Source organism: Orbicella franksi, chromosome 11, assembly GCF_964199315.1.
Source record: "Orbicella franksi chromosome 11, jaOrbFran1.1, whole genome shotgun sequence".
NCBI classification, from domain to species: domain Eukaryota; kingdom Metazoa; phylum Cnidaria; class Anthozoa; order Scleractinia; family Merulinidae; genus Orbicella; species Orbicella franksi.
In genome coordinates this window covers 7,186,102-7,208,288 of record NC_138155.1, presented here as the reverse complement: position 1 = coordinate 7,208,288, position 22,187 = coordinate 7,186,102, and the positions used below count along the sequence as shown (strand labels likewise).

The 22,187-nt window shown below is 40.1% G+C and overlaps 1 protein-coding gene across 1 annotated transcript in view; it reads left to right on the top strand.

The window, feature by feature from the left end:
* The first annotated feature begins 6,444 nt into the window (after positions 1-6,444).
* LOC145502333 (uncharacterized) overlaps positions 6,445-22,187 on the top strand; it is a 33,304-nt gene continuing 17,561 nt past the window's right edge. Inside the window, 17 exon segments of the mRNA XM_081481601.1 lie at positions 6,445-6,671; positions 7,414-7,662; positions 8,355-8,549; positions 10,003-10,194; positions 12,412-12,612; positions 13,123-13,371; positions 14,026-14,220; positions 14,834-15,025; positions 15,474-15,662; positions 15,940-16,191; positions 18,030-18,221; positions 18,473-18,670; positions 19,625-19,873; positions 20,280-20,528; positions 20,990-21,235; positions 21,997-22,056; positions 22,059-22,184. Coding sequence (XP_081337727.1) covers positions 6,473-6,671; positions 7,414-7,662; positions 8,355-8,549; positions 10,003-10,194; positions 12,412-12,612; positions 13,123-13,371; positions 14,026-14,220; positions 14,834-15,025; positions 15,474-15,662; positions 15,940-16,191; positions 18,030-18,221; positions 18,473-18,670; positions 19,625-19,873; positions 20,280-20,528; positions 20,990-21,235; positions 21,997-22,056; positions 22,059-22,184 — 3,433 coding nt within the window. The 5' untranslated portion in view covers positions 6,445-6,472.

Sequence of the window (22,187 nt, the reverse complement as noted above, 5' to 3'; positions counted from 1 at the left end):
AACCAAAAATGTGTAACAAAAGAACATTCGTACTTAATCAAACTTCGGATGTGCGAAGATCGCTTCCCGATTAATGCCCGAATGACCGACTGTACGATTGAGAGGAACAAAATATGCGAAGATTAGTCACGATTGATTTGTTGGTAGACTTTCGGTTAGTCAAACCTGTCAATGTTCGTAAGAGGGAGTTGGTTGTCAAAAAGGAGAGAGAGAGAGAGAGAAAAAAAAATGCGCATTCACTAGCAGAAGCACAGCGTTAGGGAGCATTATCAATGACTACGATCTCTATTCGCTGACCGTACGTATGACATTGCAGACTCGTTTTCCCACGCTCTTCGTAGTGACGCGAGTTGGTGAGTAGACAAAGTTTTCAATTTTTTTTTTTTTCTGATATAACAAGGTACAGCTATTAGTGAATGTGCCAAAACATTGTTCTCGAATGACCTTGCATGATTTTGAGTGGTTTCCGAAAGGTTTTGATTGGAAATATGATTGTTACGTGCCTTCAAAGCAGCTATCGAGCAAATGAAATGCACATTTGCAAATTGATGTTTATCTCATCTTTTCATACAACCCGGAACTCAACGGAATGTTTGTTTTGTTATAAATATTTGTTTCAGCTACAGGCAGGATCGACTCTAAAACGATCTGCTCACAAAAAGCTATCTGAACCAGGTCGATACAAAGATCGTTCACATAAATTCTTCATACGGAAATTCTGGATTTTTTCAAATATTACATTACATACCGACAGATCAGGAAGGTTTGCTTTACATATGTAAACGAAGAGTAAGTTCCGTGACGCCTGTTCACCATCATTTAAGCTTAACTGAATAACATTTCTATACTATCTCAAAGGGATGTCATTGGTTTTATGAAAAGCTTTTATGAAGTTAGAGATATTGACGTCGCCGTCCTATACGAAAATTACACAACTTAAAGCATTTTGTCATGGCGATACGGCACGCGAAAGTTTATTTCCCGCGTCCACTGCCGTTCCCGTCTTGGCCTTCCCGTCCTTGCATCCTATAGAGGTCCCTAATGTTGCTTGTGATGCAGAGGACATTAATGCCATGCACTCAAATTTTAAAACAAAATTTCGCAATGTAGAACAGAATCTGAAATCAGGCCGATTACATCGATCACTGGGCGACTCAAATGACACAGAAATCACGTTCGCGGTAATTCATTCCTCTCAAGGAAACTCGAATCCCTTTCGAGGGATTATTCAGCTCTTTTAAGGGATAATTCGATCCATTCAAGGGATTATGCAGCCCTTTCGAGGGAGTACGCATCCCTTTCGAAGAATGATGCGGTCAGAGCACAACGCAGTCAATTCCACCGCGATTACGTGAGAGTTCCTCTTCAGGAGATATGACTCTGTGAAGTTTATATGCAATAATTCATATATGAAATGCGGTTGTAGACGAAAGTGAAGAATGATCATCGCAGTTAATTTTCCAATTTAAGCAATTCGAAAGAAGAAGCCTGAAGAAATGAGGGCTTCAAATCCCGTTGAAGCCCTGGTTCAAAGCCCAGGGGTTCGAATCCCGTTGAAGCCCTGATTTTTTCAGGCTTCTTCTTTCCAAGTGCTTAAATTGGAAAATTAACTGCGATGATCATTCTTCACTTTCAGATATGACTCTCTTAGAAGAGTGCAAGCAAAAAGCTTCAGCTGACGAAATCATGACCATGGAAAACACATCCACAGAAACTATGCCTGGTCATTATGTAACTAGTATTTTTTCTGCAAATACTCGGAGTGAAATTAAAGCCAATCTTTCCAGTGTTTACACTTCGGCAAGGTACATGTAAGAGTAAATCTTTCATTTTTAATTAGTATACTTATCAGTTGCTCCATGTAGGAGAAGAGTCAGAGAACCATCTAGATTACCACGTAAAGTTTTAAAATCAGTTAAACACAGAGTAGTAATAGGCAAAATTAAACATTTATTGAAGAAAAGTGTTCGCGTTTCACCTGTTTTTTTCACTGTGGCTACCAGTTGTGAAGTATGGATTGTCAAACTTGCTCATGAAGAAGAGTCTGTTTTTACTCAATTTTTTTACACAAAATTTGAGCAAGAAAAGTGTTGGTCTTTTGGTAGGAATTATAAATGCTATCCAGAATTTTTGTCCGAGTTCAGTTTGATAATAAGAACTACCTCTTGTCAGAAACGAAACTTTTGTTATCTGCAGGTCCCGCAGAGATTCATAATCCACTTACCTACGGCCGTGGATTCATGTGCTCATCGAGCACCTGTTTTTATAGCGGAGATCCGGCGGCCCCAAGGGCCGCCAAGCGGAGCCCCATACTCATATAGGAAAGAAAAGGAAACCCATGAGTTAATTTTCTCATGGTTATCATGGCTAGCGGTATTGCTCGTGGGCGCGTACGCACGACGGCGACGACGACGACGACGGAGTCGCGCAACGTGGCGGCCATACTCCAAACAAAAGGTTGAGACATGCACCTTAATTTACCATGTCCTTCTTTGATATTGGACATCCATGTTATGATCAATTGACACCTGTCAAAACAAGGTATCCGCTGACCAGTATCACGTGACCATATCGCGGGCTCAAGTTTACAGCTCATCGAGGTCGCGTGTTTTTTTGAAGTTGACCGCTGACCAAGTGCTGGTTTTTCTAATGGATCGCGGACTCGTCTCAGGTTAACTTGTTGAAAACAGTGCAGGATTGTTCGGAAGCCGGTTGACGCTAATCCAGGATTAAAAGTTAACCGAATTATAACTTCTTCTATACAAATGTTTTTTGCTGCTTTGTTTTGTGTTTAGAGTGATTATTAAAACTCAAAACAGAAGGCCAAACAATATACAGAAAACCTCAACGCGAAGTTACAAAACTCAAATCAAAATTCTAGCTACCTTTCCTGGGTTATTTGGTTCGGAACAACCCGGCCCAGGAGCTACGCTTTTAGGCTGGCCTAAATCTATATATTAATTTAGTAGCATCTAAACCTGAGGCCAGCCGAAATATTGTTTTAAATATACGACGCCGTGTCAGCCTTGCAGTAGTCTTTGACTTATTATCGTTTTACTTTCCAAGTTTGGCTGATTAGATCTCCTGTGAGATCCAACGTTCAATCCAGCAGAACCTTCGTCCACGGCTTTGCAGTTAAAAGCACTTTCATGTCGAATTTTCCACGTTCAACCGACATCGAGTTAAGTTCAGATTAAAGTTGTGTTCTCTATACTTGTCTTGCTTATTTTAGTACATTGATCTGAACTCTGAGTGGGATGTGAAATGCAGATAAACTTGGTAAAAAATTCCCGAATACTTGACTTTGATAAGCTTAAATGATTTTTACCCTGTCCTCTATTTACACTTTTGCTTTCTGATTGAAAAGATACCAAAGGTAAAGAAATCCCCTATAAGCTTGTTGGAACACGTATTTATAGGTCAACAGATTTTTTCGATCAACACTGCAAAAGTTTGCAAATAAGGCTACTTATTTTGATGTATGTTACGTGCAATACATATAGACACAAGCGGTTAAGAAGTGCTGTCGCGTTAGAAACCTTACTTATAGCCTTGAGTGAAATGCAATGAAAAAGGTCTGTACGCTCGTACGACTGGAATACATGCAAATTTTCCCAGCAGGCAGACAAACATCAACACCAAGATCTGGGTGTGTGTGTGTGTGCGCACATGTGTGTGCGTGTGTGTGTGTGTGTGTGGAGAGAGTACTCTATGGCTTTTTGTTGGCAGGCATGTCCTCTGACTGTGACCCAAGAACCCTTAGCCTTTACCACTCCATATTCAGCTGTAATTTTGCCACCCTAGCTATTCTGGACGTATGTCTTTGTAATGTGTGTGCAACAAAAGCCTACGCTTTGTGAGATAAGTGTGACCTTACGTGGTACAAACACGGCTTGTTTTGACAGCATTTAATAATGCACCAACAATTGCAAGTCCACCAACATATTTCATCTCTAGATTACTTAATTCACGAGTTTGGCCATAGGTCTCCTTTGATTATCAATTTGTTACTACTCGGTATACCACTGACTCATAATAAAATACCTTCTCGCGCACAATTAGTTTTCTACGATTAACTATTAAAGATCTACTCATTGATGGAGACTGAAACATAAAGAGCGCAAATGAATTTTTTTTTTTCTCTTCTAGCGCCAATACATGGCGGATGGGGTTCATGGCTCCCAGCAAGCTGGTTCGAAACCCCATGTGATAATGGGATTAAGACCAGAAACCGCCGCTGTAACAATCCTTCCCCAGCTCATGGGGGACATGGCTGCAGCACGAACATCCAGGGTGAAAGCAAGCGGATAAAGTGTAGTCCATGTGAAACAGACAATGGAGGATGTAATCATACGTGTATAGACTTCGGTGATTCTCGCCGCTGTGCGTGCTACCCTGGTTATAAGCTTTATTCCGAAACTGGATGCGAACGTAAGTGACCCCGGCATTTTTGTGAGAAGTGTTTGTAAATAGTAGATGGACACTGAAAGTCGCGATAAATACTCCTTGATCACATTACAATGCATTTCATATTTAGCCATGAACAAGGGCTTTATTAAGGGCTAGTGGTTTTCCCTGGCGCATAGACAGAGATATAAGCAACATATTAGGTAGACGCAATAACGTGCTCTCTACAAGGGCGTTTTGTTGAGAAAATTTGGTAACAAAAGGTGCTAACTATCGACATCTAATTATCGTAGTGAAAACCAATAACTTTTTGGCGAGATAAATTATAGTTTTTGCTATGCCAAGTATTCCATACTATCGTAGCTTCTCCCAGCTAGTGTCTTTTACATGAAGCAACTGGGAGTATTAACCATTTGTCCACCGCGCTTCTCTCTGCGATGCAAAAAGAAAAGTCTTTCCAAAGTGTTAACTGGGTGCAAAACATGAAGTTGATATTGATAGGTTTGAAGACATGATTGATTATCCCAGTTATATACACAACTTAAGCAGTTGTGAAATTAAATCCTGATATGATCTTTCATATATTCACTTGCATTCTTCACCATACGGGTATATAACGAACTCACAACATGCTCACCTCCTAGTTGGCTTGATAGCTCAGTTGGTAGAGCACTGCACCGGTATCGCAGAGGTCATGGGGTCGAATCCCGTTCATGCCTGAATTTTTTTCAGGTTTTAATTTCACAACTGCTTAAGTTTTGTATGTAACTGCGATGATCAATCATGTCCTCATATCTTTCTCCGCAGTTCAAATAATATATATGGTCTTTCATGTATTCACTTGTATTGATAGTTTTCTTTACCTTTTTTAGGAACCACCTGTGACACAAGGGTCTTGCTGCCTCCAAGCAATGGACAGATATCGCCACATTGTAGGAGTAATTTGCAGGTGGATTCTGGGACTCCTTGCGCGGTCACGTGTAAACATGGATTTAAAATACATGGACCTTCAAGCTTTGATTGTGGCATTGATGAAAAGTGGAATCCTAGTACAACCGCACACTGTACAAGTAAATAAGAATTTTTTTGGTCTGCTTGGCTTAGGTGCTAACAAAAGTCGATCAAGCCCCGATTCTCGGTGATCAAAAATATCGTGACCTTTCATATTGAAGAAAGGCTTTCACGCCTTCAAGCACGCCAGTGCCCATAGCCGTCCATGTGTAGCTGTGACTGATGGAGGAAACCGGGGTTTAAAATAACGACACAAGTCAATCTTAAAGGGCTAGTTCACAGTATCTTAAGTAACTGTGCTTATTTATGTCAACTGCGAGTTCTCGGTCATTTAGGTGGTTTTCAATTCCACTGCTTTCTTCTAGTCCGATATATAGTGGAACTGAAAACTTCCTAAGTGGCCATAAATCGGCCTATAGCCTAGAACTGCACGAAAATCAAATAAACACACACATCCTTATATTTCGGTTGTCGCGTAATCCCAGTGCTACTGTATGTAAGCAGACGCACATTTTCAGAGCTTGGGAAACCTGTAGCCTTGCATGACGATTTTTGCTCAGGTAATTTCGCTTCGAAATGGCAAGGTACTAGAACAAATTTAGATTGATTTCAAAAATCCTGAAAATGGGTTTTGGAGAGGAAAACAACTCAGAAAATATTGTTAGTAATTAGTATGGGTAATTTCCTGAATTATCTCGAAATTCGAGGCCAGAAGTGTAGGTCAACGATTGTAAGTGTCGCTTTACTGGTAACCGAAGCTTAAACAGTCCGTGAGGGCAAGATTTGTTTTTTCTCTGTAAAGTACAATTTGTGCCCCTCAAAATTGGATATAGTAAACTGCACTTCTTTAAATACTTGGCGAAATGAATGAAGAATGCAATGTGGTCATTTTGACTTTTTTTTTTTTCTCGGAGGCCATTGAGGTGCCACATCATAAAGAAATATTTATAGCTAACAGCGCAAATGTTTGTGATTAATGATTCGCTGAAAGAAAACATTTGCAAGAAAATATTTTTTTTGAAATAATCAACTTTTGATATTTCAGTACTTACTAATGGCTTCTTTTTCAGGGCGCAAGTGTCGAGCCTTAAGTGCCCCGGACAATGGTCAGATCACTCCTGATATTTGTAAAACAAAACCTCTCCATGGTCAAGTATGTTCCTACGAGTGCAATCCAGGCTACACACGCAATGGGCCTGGGTCAAACGAGTGTGACGCCGGTTTCTGGACTCAAGGTGGATTTCACTGCCAAGGTAAATCTTTCGATTATACAGCTTTGAGAAACGCGTTGCGTGATGCTGCGTAGTCAGGTATAAAACATAGCACGAGATGGAAGAAAATGCCGTTAGAACGATCGTATCGTGAAAACCTCGACATCGAGGGTATTATGACATACATGTTTAAATCATATTTAACTATACAAAACTGCGATAAAATGTTTTTTAAAACAAACTTTAACAAAAAGTTTAGCCGACGTAATTGTCAAGTGAGAGTGGGACAACCGACAAACAGTGAACGAGTGAACGAGTGAGCGAGTGAACGAGTGAGCGAGTGAGCGAGTGAGCGAGTGAGCGAGTGACCGAGTTAACGAGTGGCCGAGTGCCCGATACCCTGGGTGCCAGAGGTTTTTCTTGCGCGGTTTCCGGTGTCAGTAGTGTCTCTATTGTGACCCGCGCAAAAAACCTCTGGAGCAGAGCGCGATTTTCAGATCTTATTCCTGCGAAAGCCATGTGATTGAAACCAGACCAGATGCGTCATGTCTACCGCGAATGTAATCGCTGCAGCGAGGTATTTTCGTCCGCTGAAAACCCTTTGGTAACCAGGGTAAGTGACCGAGTGATCGAGAAAACGCGGGAACGAGGGACTGAGTGACCAAGTCACCAAGTGACTGAGAAATTAAATGACTGTGATTGATGACTGCTGCCTGAAAGATGGGTCACTGGCTATAAGTCAAGTTAAATGCAATTAAATCCAATATTGTTATTCTGTTTAAAGACAATGAAGCACCTTCGTTTCGCGACACGTGTCCATCTACACAAAGTGTTTCTGCGGATGAGGGGAAAACTTCAGCCACAGTGACCTGGGGACTAGTTCCAGCTACAGATAATGATCAAGTTAGTGTTACTATGTCCCCGAAAATGACGTCACCACACGTGTTTTCTGAGGGAAATCATACCGTAATCTATACTGCTACAGATCCGTCAGGAAACACGAATCTCTGCTACTTCCAAGTTAGCGTTCAAGGTTAGAAACAAAAATTATGGTTGGGAAGCTATATCTCTTGTTATATTTGTGAATCCAAGCTAAATTTTTCCCTGGTTATAAAACTCAGCGTCCTGCTTTGCCTTAACATGTTATTTTGATCTCGTGATGTGTCAAGTGATCGTTTTGTTAAAAATTGGTAACTGGGCGAACTGGTGACGAAATTTCATTTTAATGATCAACGCTTTCAATGATTTTCCTTACTGTCGTTTTTAGAAGACATAAATAATGAAAAGTCGAATTTTGTGGAAAAAAACGACCTTTGAGCCTCTAAAATTTTTCTGCAAAAAGAGGGATGGTCATTCTAAACATGAGAGTATGGAAATAATTGAACCGCACCTAAAACGCATTCGTTTTGGATGATATTACTAAAAACTGCCACCAAATCCTCAAACAATGGCTATTTTCCGCTAAACGTCACGTGACATGTCACGTGACTTGTCAGAAGCACTAATTCTGCTTAAAAATGTTCAGGACGTTAAAAACTAACTGTGTGCTAAATTTAGTTCCATTGCCATTTATGCCTTCAGAAATATAACTAATACATTTTTTCAACCGGTAAAAGCCTTTGACCCAGGCCTTAAACTATTTGAGTAATTAAACGTCGTAATTAATCGCTTCTAAAATCGAATGCCCTAAGACGGCCAATTCACATCACCTAGTTTCCTTTTTAGCTCTTCGATGTTCTGTGTTGTCGGCACCTGTAAACGGCAGATTGGAGAATGTGGCCTGTGGAAATGTCTATGGAAGTGTGTGCCGATTGGCATGTTACAGGGGGTATGAATTGAGAGGATCTATTGAGAGAAAGTGCGACAAAATAGCAGGGACAAATGTGATCCAATGGACAGGAAATACAACTTCATGTTTAAGTAAGTTACCAAGGTTATGTCTTGTGGCTGGTAATGCAAAACCACGCAGCACAATTAAGAGAGTTTGCATGGAACACATACTTTGATGCTACAGTTTTGATGCTACAGTTGGATTCTGAACAATTTTAGCTCTTTTCACTAGCTGCTTCACAAAATTAAAAGAAAAGGCTCAGAAGATTGTTTACTTATTACTCCCCCACTTTTCTTCAGTTTTCCAGTAACGAAGAGTGATATCTTTATACCCATTTTCCTTTTCGATATTACGAGAATGATGGACGACCGCGCAATCCTTTAACTCTGAGGCCATCGCGCCTCCAATCTCCCACCTCCCTTGTTTGACTGAAAAATTACTTCGTTGTGATTGACTGGAGGAGTAGGCCGATTTATCGTCAATTTGTAATTTGCATTATACTGCAGATTGATGCAGAAGCGTGGGTAATTTCCTCAGTCATATAAAAATGGGTAATCCTAAGAAAGCTCGACCAATTAGAGATTTACACCATTCACGGTATTTAAAATAATTATCAGGCAAATCTCGAATTTCCACGTCACCTATTCAAAATCTCTGCAAGTTGAACGGACAATAAAAAGCTAAGGGATGTTAGTTGATTCAGTCAGTAAATAAGAGACAACTTGAAATGATTAGTACTGAAACGCTGGCCGTATAACTGGTTTGTAAAAGTCTATCCCAAACGTGATTTTCAACCTTTCTCTAGCAAAACTGACTCATAGTTCCGGAAGCGATTAGGAGTATTTCTACTCCCCCTGGATGGGATGCTAGTCCATTGCCCTTTACTCTCTAGAATTCCGTCAGGTTGCCATAACACTATAATTCGCCGGTACTCATTTTATGTTCCTGAATGCAGAGAGGAACTGTGACAGTTAAGTGTCCTGGCCAGGGCTTAAACTCAGATCTTTCGAACTGAAGGTCCAGCGTAATAGCTGTAAGCCCCCCACCTCCATCCAAGGGGCTACTCCCTTACATGGGCTATGCAGCTATGTGCAGCACCGAAGAGTATGGTTTTTCAGCCGTTCTGGTCATAAATAGGGTATCGATTTTGGCCATTTTGGTCATAAATAGGGTATAGGGTTTTGCACTCTAGTCTTGAATTGACACTGTTTTTAACGTCGGTCTGATCTAGGAAGCAAATTACATATAGAGCAGGTCTGAGACAGGGTTTTCATTAAAGGGTCAGGTCATATATAAGATATCGAATTTTTGGCCAGGTCATACATAGGGTAAAGAAAATCCCATATTTTGGTCATAAATAGGGCACGGGTTTTGGGAAGCGGGCCGCACGCCCTCACCCAATTTTTCCGGGAGTACCCCCTCGGGCTATTAGACCACCACTCCCCCAAAAAAGAGGAGCCGTTCTTTACTCATTGTGTTTATTCTTGCTTTCTATATGTAGCTCTGGCACTTTCTCATCAATGATCTGATTTTTTGCCGTAGCTATCCGCTGTCCATCTCTCAATACTCCCGATCACGCCATTCAGTCTGGGAACGGCTGCGGTGGTCCTAACTCTAGTTACAGCACATCCTGCTTTTTTAGTTGCATGTTGGGATATGAGGCTGTTGGGGGATCACAGAAAAGAACTTGTCTGGAATCAAGAGAGTGGAGTGGAACCGAAATTCAGTGCAAACGTAAGGAGAGTGTTTTACGTACATTTATGACTGAGCAACAGAATTGCTGGTTTTCAACGATGTAGATCTAAAAAAAAAATATTGTTAAAAGCAGATTCAAAAAGCGAAAAGCGAAGTTTTTTTTTTTAACTGTTGTTTGTTTTCATTAACCTTTCTACTATTTGTTTTTGCCAAATATCAAATCTTCTTAGGTTACAATCTCAGCCACTTGATCAATATTACTTGTTCTCAGTGTGAAGATTTACCACCTTTTGCGGATCAGCGATGTATCTATCTGAAATAAATTAAACAATCTCCTCTCCATTTTCAATCTTTTCGAACTTACATTCCTGTTGGTTTGTTATTTGGCAGTTACCTTTACAGGCCAAAATTAACTAACAAGAGCTATAGACAAATTTTGATGTTATCAGGCTTCCAGGCTTAAGATGTCTCATTGTGACTTAGAGCGGTTTTCAACTCAGTGTCGTTATACCAGAACCAAACCAATTACTTGGGTTTAAGTTTTTGTTTAATGAATTCGTCGTCAATGATAGTATACAATGAGTCAAAATCTAAGTTAAAATAAAGCTGTGACGGGGGAAAGAAACAGAACTTGCGTGCCAATTGCCCTCTGACCCCCTAATACTACAAAAAAAGTAAAAAAAAAAAAAAAAACAACTAATAATTACTTATCAACTAGACGCTTTGCTGCGTGCACTCAGGCAGTCGTTATACTGAGAAGCACTAGCTAAATTGCAGTTGAGCTAAATGTTCTGCATTTGAAGTCGTACGAAATTCAATCGAATCGATGTGCTCAAGATATCCTGCCTTTGATTGCATTTCTTGGAATCGACTAATAGCTTGATACTCGTTTGCAGGCCTTTAGGGCGTGAATTGAGTCAAGGCCTTTATATCAGCCTATAAACGTTTCAGTTTATTTTCCTTAGCCTTTGTCGTCATCGTCATCGTCGTTGTTGTTGTTATTGTTTCTTTTTTTCTTTTTTTGCGTTTCCCAAGCGAGCGAGACACTGAATTTCAGAATTATGGTGCTGCGCGACACAGAGCTACGAACGCGTTTGTCGAAAAAACATATACTTATCTCGTGAGTTTTAGCCCATTCAAAAGTTAAAGTATTAGAAAAAGGGCTCATGGAAATGCTTGTTTGTTCAGTACAGATAATCAGTCGCCTAGATAGCAAACGTAAGTTCCAGATGTTTACACTATTTTCCCGCCGCAATGTTGGTGTACCGCGGAGGTTTGGGAGAACATACGGACTTAAAAATTAGAGAAGTGCATCTTTATTAATCTCCTATAACATCACAATTTCTTGACTTTATCCACAAAATGGTTTTCGAATAATCTTTTTTTATTGCGTCAGGATTGCGTGACAGTGCAAGTCAATAATTGTTTTGCTGGGGTCAACATACATTAGTTTCTTTCAGCTTAAATGTACAATAATTCGCTATATGGGTGTTATTCTTGTAAAGACACATAACTATGCTACAAGAAAATAACGAGAGAATATCGTTTAGCTCGAGATTTTAACTTTATTATACTTTACGAAGTTTCTCAGAGCATTTTACTTTGGTGTACTCGAACAGATACATTGGTAAACAAATTCTCTAACCTGTTCTTGCTGCTTGGACGTTCTTGAGTTCGTGCTAGGATTCTACTTGGTTCACGATCACGTCTAAAAATACGATGACGCTTCTGAAGATATTATTTATCAAATTGAAGAGCTGATAGCCCCGGTTGATAGCTCCTTTGGTATAACATGATTCTTGATAAATTCACTCAAAATGTTCGCTCGTAAATTGATCTCTCGTAGGGATTGCAGACCGACCTGTTCCGAAAACGCATAACGTCCTTTAGTGTTGGTCTACCGCAAACGATGTGTTCGTTTGTATGTGATATCATCGCCCTAGAAATCATAGAATCCGTGCTAACTTTTCACGACGACAACTTCTCTAAATTTCATGTGCTGTACGCATGCACGGGTGACGCATGCGCCTTAGAGACCAGATGGCGATTTGTGACTGAACGAAAGAAAAACAAAAAAAGAGAGAGCCGAAATTTAAACCCAGGCTTCACTGCCGGGTAATTAGACTACTTAGCCATCCTTAAAACGTAGTAAGACAAAAACCAAAACCAAAGTAGTTGACCGATTACTTTCCACACCTAACTGAAAACCACTGTATTTGGTGTAAGACTTGTAAGCTGTGTTTTGTTCCCTTACAGCAATCACCTGTCGTCCAATTACCATTCCATCGGAAGGACTGGACATAACCCCCTCATTCTGCACTAATGTAAGCGCTGTCATTCATTACGCAACGGATTGCCGATTCACGTGCAAGAGCGGGTATCAACACCATGGACCTGGTCTGAAGACTTGTAACCAGCAGAAGACCTGGTCTCCACTAGGAAATCCTTGGTGCAAAGGTGAGCCGCTAACTTTACGAAACTCAACTTACGACATAGGAAGACGTATTATGAAGCGTAATGTTTCAAACGCAGAGCTTTATCAAGCGAATTATGAAGCCTTTAATATTAGAGAAGTTTAACATGATAAGTTGTGGTTGAATGAAATGTGTTTAAAATGCCGGAAAGAGCGCAAGCTGGAGAAATCTTCTTGAGAGTTATATTTCTCAGGTATTTAAGTTATTTAGATTTCAATTTATTTCTTCTTAGCTAGAAAGAACGTGTTGTTGTCGTTGTTGTTGTTGTTGTTGTTGTTGTTGTTGTTCATGACGATAATGATGAGGTGAAGGACGACGAGGGGAGGAGAAGGTAGAGAAAGAAGAAGTAGAGCTCGAAGGAGAGGAAGTGGTAATGTTTTTGTTGATGCTGTTTATGATGCCGATCAGGCTTTATTAATCTTAGTTATAACAGTCAAGGCTGATTAACGGCGTCTTTTTCTTATTTTAAAGAATATATTATTTTCGTTTACAGATGTCTCAGCACCATTGTTGTCAAACTGTCCATCAAATATTGTAGCTACCGCTGACAGGGGTACAAAGTCCACACAAGTCACGTGGTCTCACCCTAGAGCTGCAGACAACTCTGGCTTCATTCCCAACATAACACACTATGGGAAACTACCTGGGGACACTTTCCCCGCTGGGGAACACAACATCCGGTACTTGGCCTCAGACAAAACAGGGAACGTTGCCGAATGCAAATTCAAGGTCTTCGTTTTAGGTAATTTGCGCATGCCCCATCCCCTTCCCCCTCCATCCCTACGTAGAGATTGGAATAGACTCTATAATCGAGAATATTTGTTTCAAATATCTGATTAATCATATAACAGTTTGATTGTGATCGAGCCATTTAAATGTCAGCTCTGAACTGATCAGCCCTACCTATTAAATAGCTTGTCAGTGACGTGTTTTAAAAGAATGTATGTACAGCTCCGTTGAGGGTTTTTAGGGGGTTCTTTTACCACTGAAAGCTGAATTAGGAAGATTTTAAAACATTTGCTCTTGTCTTTATATTCCATGCCATTAATCAGTTAAATAGAGGATATTATATTGCAGCGCGAAGATACGAAATTTCCGTTCACGTGTTGGAAAATATATATTTTTGTCAAAACGAGAAGAGAAATTGTGTCTCTCCAAGCAGCCATGTAATGTTCTATTTACTATATAAACGCCAATGAAATACCACATAATTTGCCTTTTTTTGTGAAAGGCGCTTTTGTTATGCAACCATAGCAACAGTGATCTTTTCTCGTATGACATAACACGCGTAAAGATATCATGCTTTCGCGCGAAAGCTCTTTAAGTATATCATTCGTGTTCAGGTACTAAATAACGTTTTCAAATTTGAATTTTGCACTATTGTTGCCTTTTTTAGTAGTCCGATGCCTGCCTACGTTGTATGCTCCAGCTGGCGGCGCCTTACAGTGTACCAAAGACAATCAGTACGGGTCAGAATGCTCCTTCGCTTGTCACGATGGTTACACCATCAATGGCTCAGGCCGCAAAGTTTGCGAGAAAGATCCAGTTACATCAAAGGGGGTGTGGACAGGCAATGAGACAAAATGTGAAGGTATGTAATTAACATAATTTTGGAGCTGATGTCAGAACCCATATTTTTTTTTTTGTTTTGTTTTTTTTTGTTATGTACGCTGTGTATTTTGGCAAAAAGAAAAATATAAAGGAAAATAAAATAGCGATTCACGATATTCACTTGTTAGAATTACCTAATTTGCTGTTTTTTTTTTAACGACCTTCGTAATAAATCCTGATTAAGTAATTGACATTTCTACGCACGTTGGTCTTTGTGCCGAGTAAAGAAGCGTTATTCTCTATTTCTTCAGTAAATAACTTTGATTTTCCATGCCATAAGGAATTGCAACTAGAACCATCGTCGTTTACAGCGAAGCCGAAAGCACCGGCTTGAAAATAAATGGTTTACAGCCTTCTGCAATATTAATAGCAGCTGACATCGTAGTGGCTCATATTTTCGGTATTATTAAATTATTATTAAAAGGTAATATTTTTAACTCTAAGCGCACAGAGTAATAGGTTATTCAGTTAAACGTAAATAATTTTTTTCCTCATCATTTTGTTCAGGTGTGCTCGACTCGAGTTGATCTTTCTAGCTCGTAAGTCTTTCAAGTGCACAAAGTAATAGGTCGCCTTATTTTATCTTCTCTTAGTGGCTAAGTGTACTCGACTCGTTCCACCACCTCACAGCATTCAGTCTGGCTGCGGAGGCAGTTCCTTGTACAACGTGTTTGGTGATAAATGTCTTTTATATTGCGCCCGTGGCTACCGCCGGGTTAACGGCTCGACGGAGACGGTCTGTCTAGCAAATGGCACCTGGTCTGGCGAGGAACCGTACTGTCAAGGTAGAGAAAGAAGTACAAAGCATAAATAGTTGCAACTAGGTTTTACAAACTACAGTTACGTTGATGGGTAACAGATCAAACTTTCTTGATACCTGGAAATTGGTCTTCATATCTCAGTCAAATGTCGTTAGCTGACCAAAAGTGCATGGAAGCTGGATTGGCTTGCATTCGCTTTTTGTTTTTGCTCGTTTTTTGTTTGTTTGTTTGTTTGTTTGTTTGTTTGTTTTGTTTAGTCTTTGACAGCTAGTTATAGAAACTAGCAAACGAAAAAAAAAAAAAAAAGACTGAACGAGAACAATCCTTTTCCGCACGATTTCTGAGTGGATTTGTTTGAATTTCCCAGTTTCATACAGAGAAGTGCGCAAATACCTTTTGGTATAGAAAATGCTGAAAGCTTTCGCTGAATAAGGAAATTTTCTTTTCTTTTTTTTTTTTTTTTTCCCGCTAGTTGTCCATTGTAAGTCTCTTCAAGCTCCAACAGATGGTCAGGTGACACCAAGCTCTTGCAGAAATTCCCCTCAGTACGACACTACATGCCACATTTCTTGTTCCAAAGGCTACAGACTGCATGGAGAGCCAATAGTCACATGTCTTAGTGATGGTCAGTGGTCAAAAAACAGCACTTCCTTTTGCAAAGGTTTGTTTACCTTTCAAGAAGATTTTTTGTTGTTTCTTCGTCTTTGCAAGACGTATAACAAGGCAAAATGTTCCAGGTTAAAATTTCGTCATTAAAATGACCATTTCGCTTAGCTTTCCTTATACTTCCATCTATGTTATAAACTATTGATGAAAGGTTCTTTTAATGGGCTTCTCGCTGAGCTGCTGAAACCGCTGAGTCTTCTTCATCAGCTAATTAGCTGAAGACCTCGATATTTTTTCAAATGTCTAATTTAATAATCTTTAAATTCCTGCAGACGTGGAAAGACCATCTTTTGGCGTTACTTGCCCAAAAGACATCAAACGCTATGCAGACAGGGGGAGAAACTACACCATAATAAACTGGGCACCAATTGTTGCAACTGATAACTCTGGCGTGGTACCGAATGTGACTGAATATGGTGTGCCAACCGGGAACAGATTCTACCAAGGACGACACGAGGTTATTTACAACGCAAGTGATGCAGCAGGGAATTACAGAATCTGCAAATTTCACGTCACACTGGAAGGTAAGCTAAAATTAGTCCCGTAGAGGTAAAACACCCATCCGAGTCCAGCAAAAATGGCAATTGATTAGTTTCAACCAGGCTCAAATTGCACCTTGCAGACGAGAAGGGCTTCTTAGAATCCACAGGTTTTTAAATTGAACATTTTTTTTTTTCGGAAGCGTCTCGTTGTCACTGTATGGACAACTACAACAAAATGTGAAGGTGAATTAATCAACATGACACGAGCGTGGGACAAAGAAAAATTCTGAGTCCCCGACAGGAATCGAACCCATGACCTCCCGAACACCGGGCGGGCGCTCTATCCACTGAGCTACGAGAACTCATGGAGAGCAAGGTCATTTAACTGAGTTCATATATGATAGGTGTCCTGCATACTGCTAGGATCAACGCTATCGAATTCATCGTGAGTAATGATAAGTTAATAGAGATGGTGAATTTTAAGCTCGGAGCTTAAAATTAGAGAAAATATTGAAACTATCATGAGACCAACAATGATGCATAAACCCTTGGGTTAAAACTGAATTTTCGATCGCCGGGCTTAAAATTCACCATCTCTATTAACTTATCACTACTCACGATGAATTCGATAGCGTTGATCCTAGCAGTATGCAGGACACCTATCGTATATGAACTCAGTTAAATGACCTTGCTCTCCATGAGTTCTCGTAGCTCAGTGAATAGAGCGCCCGCCCGGTGTTCGGGAGGTCATGGGTTCGATTCCTGTCGGGGACTCAGAATTTTTCTTTGTCCCACGCTCGTGTCATGTTGATTAATTCACCTTCACATTTCATTTCCGAGCTTAAAATTCACCATCTCTATTAACTTATCATTACTCACGATGAATTCGATAGCGTTGATCCTAGCAGTATGCAGGACACCTATCATATATGAACTCAGTTAAATGACCTTGCTCTCCATGAGTTCTCGTAGCTCAGTGAATAGAGCGCCCGCCCGGAGTTTGGGAGGTCATGGGTTCGATTCCTGTCCGGGATTCAGAATTTTTCTTTGTCCCACGCTCGTGTCATGTTGATTAATTCACCTTCACATTTCATTACCGAGCTTAAAATTCACCATCTCTATTAACTTATCACTACAACAAAATGGTCTCGCAATAAAACTGTTAGAGCGATCTGTGCCTATGATTAAAATTCTAAAAAAAAGAGTCTGAAACAGATCTAAAAAACGTTAAAACTGAATTTTCGATCGCCTTCTGCGTTCTTCTTCAGAGAATTGTACTCTGCAAGAGTCGCGGAATGCAAATATGTGGCTAAGACGTCATTGTTCGTTGCCCCTTGGGGAGGAAACCAGTGATGCACAAACCCTTGGGAAGGGTGCTCTTTCATTAACAGAGTTCTTGTCTAGGAATGAATGTAATGAATCTAGAAAAAGTCGCGGAACCGACATTCCCATTCGTTCCAGGCTTGTGCTAAGCACAAGCCTGGAACGAATGGGAATGTCGGCTCCGCGGTAAAATAGCATGCCGAAACCGCTCGCTACGACATACCCTCTAATTATGCGAGCAGTTTGGAAACAGGCGTGAAAAGCAAGGACAAAAGGCTTTTTCTAGAGTCATTACATTCATTCCTGGACAAGAACTCTGTTAATGAAATAACACCCTTCCCAAGGGTTTATGCATCATTGTTGGTCTCATGATAGTTTCAATATTTTCTCTAAGATAAACGCGTCAATGCAATATGTCGGGTAATGTCGAACGATATCCAGGCATTCAACATTATGCGCTCCACATCTGAAAGATACCATACAAAATTATAGTGGCCATGCCGTTGGCAATGCAATAAATGGTCGTCACGCGTCCTTTTGTCCGTTTTGTTCTTTAGTTTTGCGATGCAAAACATTGCTCCCTCCATTGAATGGCTTTCTAGTGGGAGACTGTGACAACAGCTATGGCTCCACATGTAAAATGAGCTGCGACGATGGATACAATTTGGTTGGATCCGAGACCCTTACCTGCCTTCACAAGCCGGGCCACATTAAAGGGTACTGGGACAAATCGGTTCTAGTCTGTAAAAGTAAGTTATGAACGGGTTCAAGCCTTTCGTCCCATTTTTGACTTTAAAACTCTCCATTAATTAAGGGCCAGTTTTTTTGTTACGTCTTAGCGCACGTTGCTGTTATTGGCGCAGAGCCGTCAAATATGTGGCTGCAAACTCTGTCGAAGTCATAAAACACTAATCTACTCTCAGCATATTATCATTATTATTATTATTATTATTATATTGATTATTTATTTATTTATTTACTTATTTATCATTTTTTTCAGTACGGTCATGTCCTTCTCTAAGTGCGCCTCGGTATGGCTTCATTTATCCGCGCATGTGCACGTCTCTCCCGGTCAGCGGAACGGTCTGCCATTTCGAATGCAAAGATCGTTTCCTTGGGAACGGTGGAGTTACCACGATTCTTTGTGGAAACGATGGAAAGTGGAGCAAAAATGAATCTTCGATTTTACAATGCCTTGGTAAGCGATATTAGCTATATAGATCATATCTTGACCGAGATAGATTTAAATATTATACCACCTGATGCATCAAGTGTCGTTTCCAACTCCATATAAAACAGTGTGGCCCAGCTCAAGTACATGTTACTTTTGTAGCGTTTCTCCTCGGCTTTAAACTCCGGTAGAAGGTAACACGACTGCCAGCCGGGCCAGATACATGTACAGTATCAATTAACGTTATTGGACGATTGTGCTTAGTCTAAATTATGTTGTAAGCCTGAAGTAGCACTATTTCACCTATGAATGTGTGGGAAGTCTAAATGCAAAGCTCTATCATAACAAATATTTCACAGTAATTTCTGTGGGTGAAATAATCAGTTATGTCTATTTAAAAACTTCTTATTACTTTTCAAATTTGCGAGGCCTCGTGGCACCTGCTCAAAACGCAAGTTTATTTTATCAATACTCGAGGGGATTCGTTCACCTATGTAGGGTATAATCTCTGTCGCGTAGCGCTGTTAACCGTCCATACTTCTCGTTGAAACGCTTCACAATTGTATTAATCGATATAATTGTGGGTGGCAAGGGTGGCAACCGTATGAAGAATGTCCTCTTCCGAGACTCTCTGGAAATTGAATTTGGTTTTGTTTATATGCGAGAAGAAAATTTGCGTTTCAAAATAAAACAAAATCGTTCTTTTTCCATTTTTCATCAGACATTTTAACTTTCTGAAATTTGGCTCAGCAGTGAATAAATAAATACATCTTAAGTGCGTTTTTGACAAAAAAGGTATAATATCATGTTACATATCTGTGCAAACAAAAGTATTAAATTACAAACGTAAAGTTGACACGTTTGCTACTTCAACGTATTACTCAATTTAAAAATGAACGAGGTCCAACCTAAAATCAAAGCTCTAAACTGCTCTCTGCGCTGTCTGAGATTGTCTCACTAGTTATTGATTTATTCCTACAGATGTTACCCCACCAGTGTTCATGAAGTGTCCCTCAGATATTCGTGCAAAAATCAATGCAAATGCCACAGCATTGGTTAATTGGACCGAGCCCGTCGCCCTGGACAACGGCGATCTACCACCACAAGTTACTGTTGTTCCAGCAGAGATCAGCCCACCACACATCTTCAATAAAACTACTCTTATTGTGTACACTGCAAGGGATGCAAGTGGGAACAAGAAAGAGTGTTCATTTAGAGCTGTGTTGAAAGGTGAGTCTGAAAAATAGCATTATTTTACATATGGATGTGTGTAAGTCTAAATATAGTTCTATCCTAACCAATACTTTACAGTAATTTCCACTGGTAAAATAATAATCAATGTCTATTTGAAAAACCTTCTTATTCGCGGATTTTGTATGTCAATCAGAACTTCATCCCAGCCTTGTAGAACTATATTCCAAGCATGCACAAACGGATGTTCGATTTGACCGGAAGAAATGTCCCTCCCCCATAATTTCAGAAATATTTCTATAGAAACAAGAACTAAACAGATAGAAAACGCTCCCCTGTCCCCTCAGAATCATAGAAACGCAGCTTTTACCAAATCAGCCATTCAACTGATTTCTATAGCATTTAAATTAACGCGCTACCTTATTTTATTGGTATATTCTCACAGATGTCACTCCGCCTGCGTTTATGAGCTGTCCCGCAGACATTCGTGCAAACATCAGTGTAAACTCTACAGCATTGGTAAACTGGACCGAGCCCGTCGCGCTGGACAACAGCAAGCTATCACCAAACGTAACCGTTATTCCTTCAGGGATCAGTCCACCACACATCTTTAATAAAACTACACTTGTTGTGTACACTGCTAGCGATACAAGTGGGAACAGGAATGAGTGTTCGTTTACAGTTGTGTTAGAAGGTGAGTCTGAAAAAGGCTTTGCCAATTGTATGGCGAATTCTATCAGATAGCCAATCCCCCGTGTGAGACGTGCCTGCAGGGAATCATGGTAGTTGTATTCATCATCTTCGACTGGGTATTGTGGATGAATGCAGCTACCATGATTACCTGTAGGCGCGTCTCACACAAGGAACTGGCCATCGAGTAACTTTCTCTTGCCCCGAAATTGAGTGCTGTTATCGTGTCCTCATCCCTGTCTGGACCAACAAGTAGGAAATCGTACTCCTACACTCTGTCCGCTGCCAACAATCCTACCTCGGTCTAAGAGTAAAGACGGATCACTCTTTACTCCCTCTCCACCCCCAGTGTATAATATCTGTAAGAATGGCAAATTGTTCGGTAGAACGATCTCAAGATAATAGGATTTACTCTTTAGATACAGCCTTTCCCTGGCACAACTCAATTATTTATTTTCGTCACAGATAATTCAGGTCCCCAGATTGTATACTGCCCTCCAGACCAAGAAATTACTGCTACGACGATGAGAACAGTAGTGACGTGGAACAACCCTCAGTTTAAAGACAACAGCAATAGTCCATTAATGATAACATGCAGTCATCAAAGTGGGACTGAATTTTATTGGGGGACCTGGAATGTGCATTGCATAGCCTACGATAATAATCCCAAAAACAAGCCTGCCGTCTGTCAGTTTACACTCACAGTTAAACGTAAGTAGCAAAGGAGTAACTTAAGATATAAAACCTAATTTTCATAAACTATAAAAACACCAAGTATCTAAAAGTTGTAAAAACGTTCTGTGCAATGCGTAAATACCGCTCAGTAGCTTAAACCAGCCAAACTCTAGGGTCTTTTAAAAGTTAAACTTGCTTGTCGAGTTGTTTTATCCTCTTTATGACCTATTCAGCATTCCGTCCATTCGCAGAAAGTTGTCTGTATCTGCACTCTGCAAAAGACGCTGTGCTGTGATAAACTAAGGACGCGTTTCTTTTGGAAAATTCAAGATTGGATTCTTAAATCCGAAAACGGATTTTGCGTCTCTATTCTAAACAGATTAATCCAAAATCAGTGGGATCAGGTTGTGTTGCATGAAATGAACAGAATAATTCACCTTTGGGCAAGGATTTTTCAGTTCTTTTTGATGCATCATGATCCGAGTGATCCTCGATTAATCTGTTTAGGAAAAAAAATGCAATTCTATTCTCAGATTTAAGAATCCAATCTTGTATTTTCCCAAAGAAACGCACCCTTAATGTTTATGAAAGGTTCTTCTTTTAAAACAGAACTAACAAGCAATGTCGAACAGTACTCTAGAAACGAAAGCAGCCCGGCCATATGGGTGTATTAAAAAGAAAACAAACAAACAAACAAACAAACAAACAAAAAACAAAACAAAACAAACCAAGAAAAAAACAAACAAACAAAAGAAAAGAACAATAACACGCTGAAATTCGTAATTTTCTTTACTCAGCGACAAAATGCAGTGACCTGTCACCTCCTAAAGGGGGCGCAAAGGTTTGTGATGACTGGATAATGGTTCGATCTGTTCACCTTCTTGTAACAAAAAGTGGGACTTTGCTCAGCCTTTGCTTTCGAGTGTGTGGGTTTGCGGAGCATCAGGAGCTTGGAAGCCAACAAATCGTTTTCCAGACTGTACAAGTG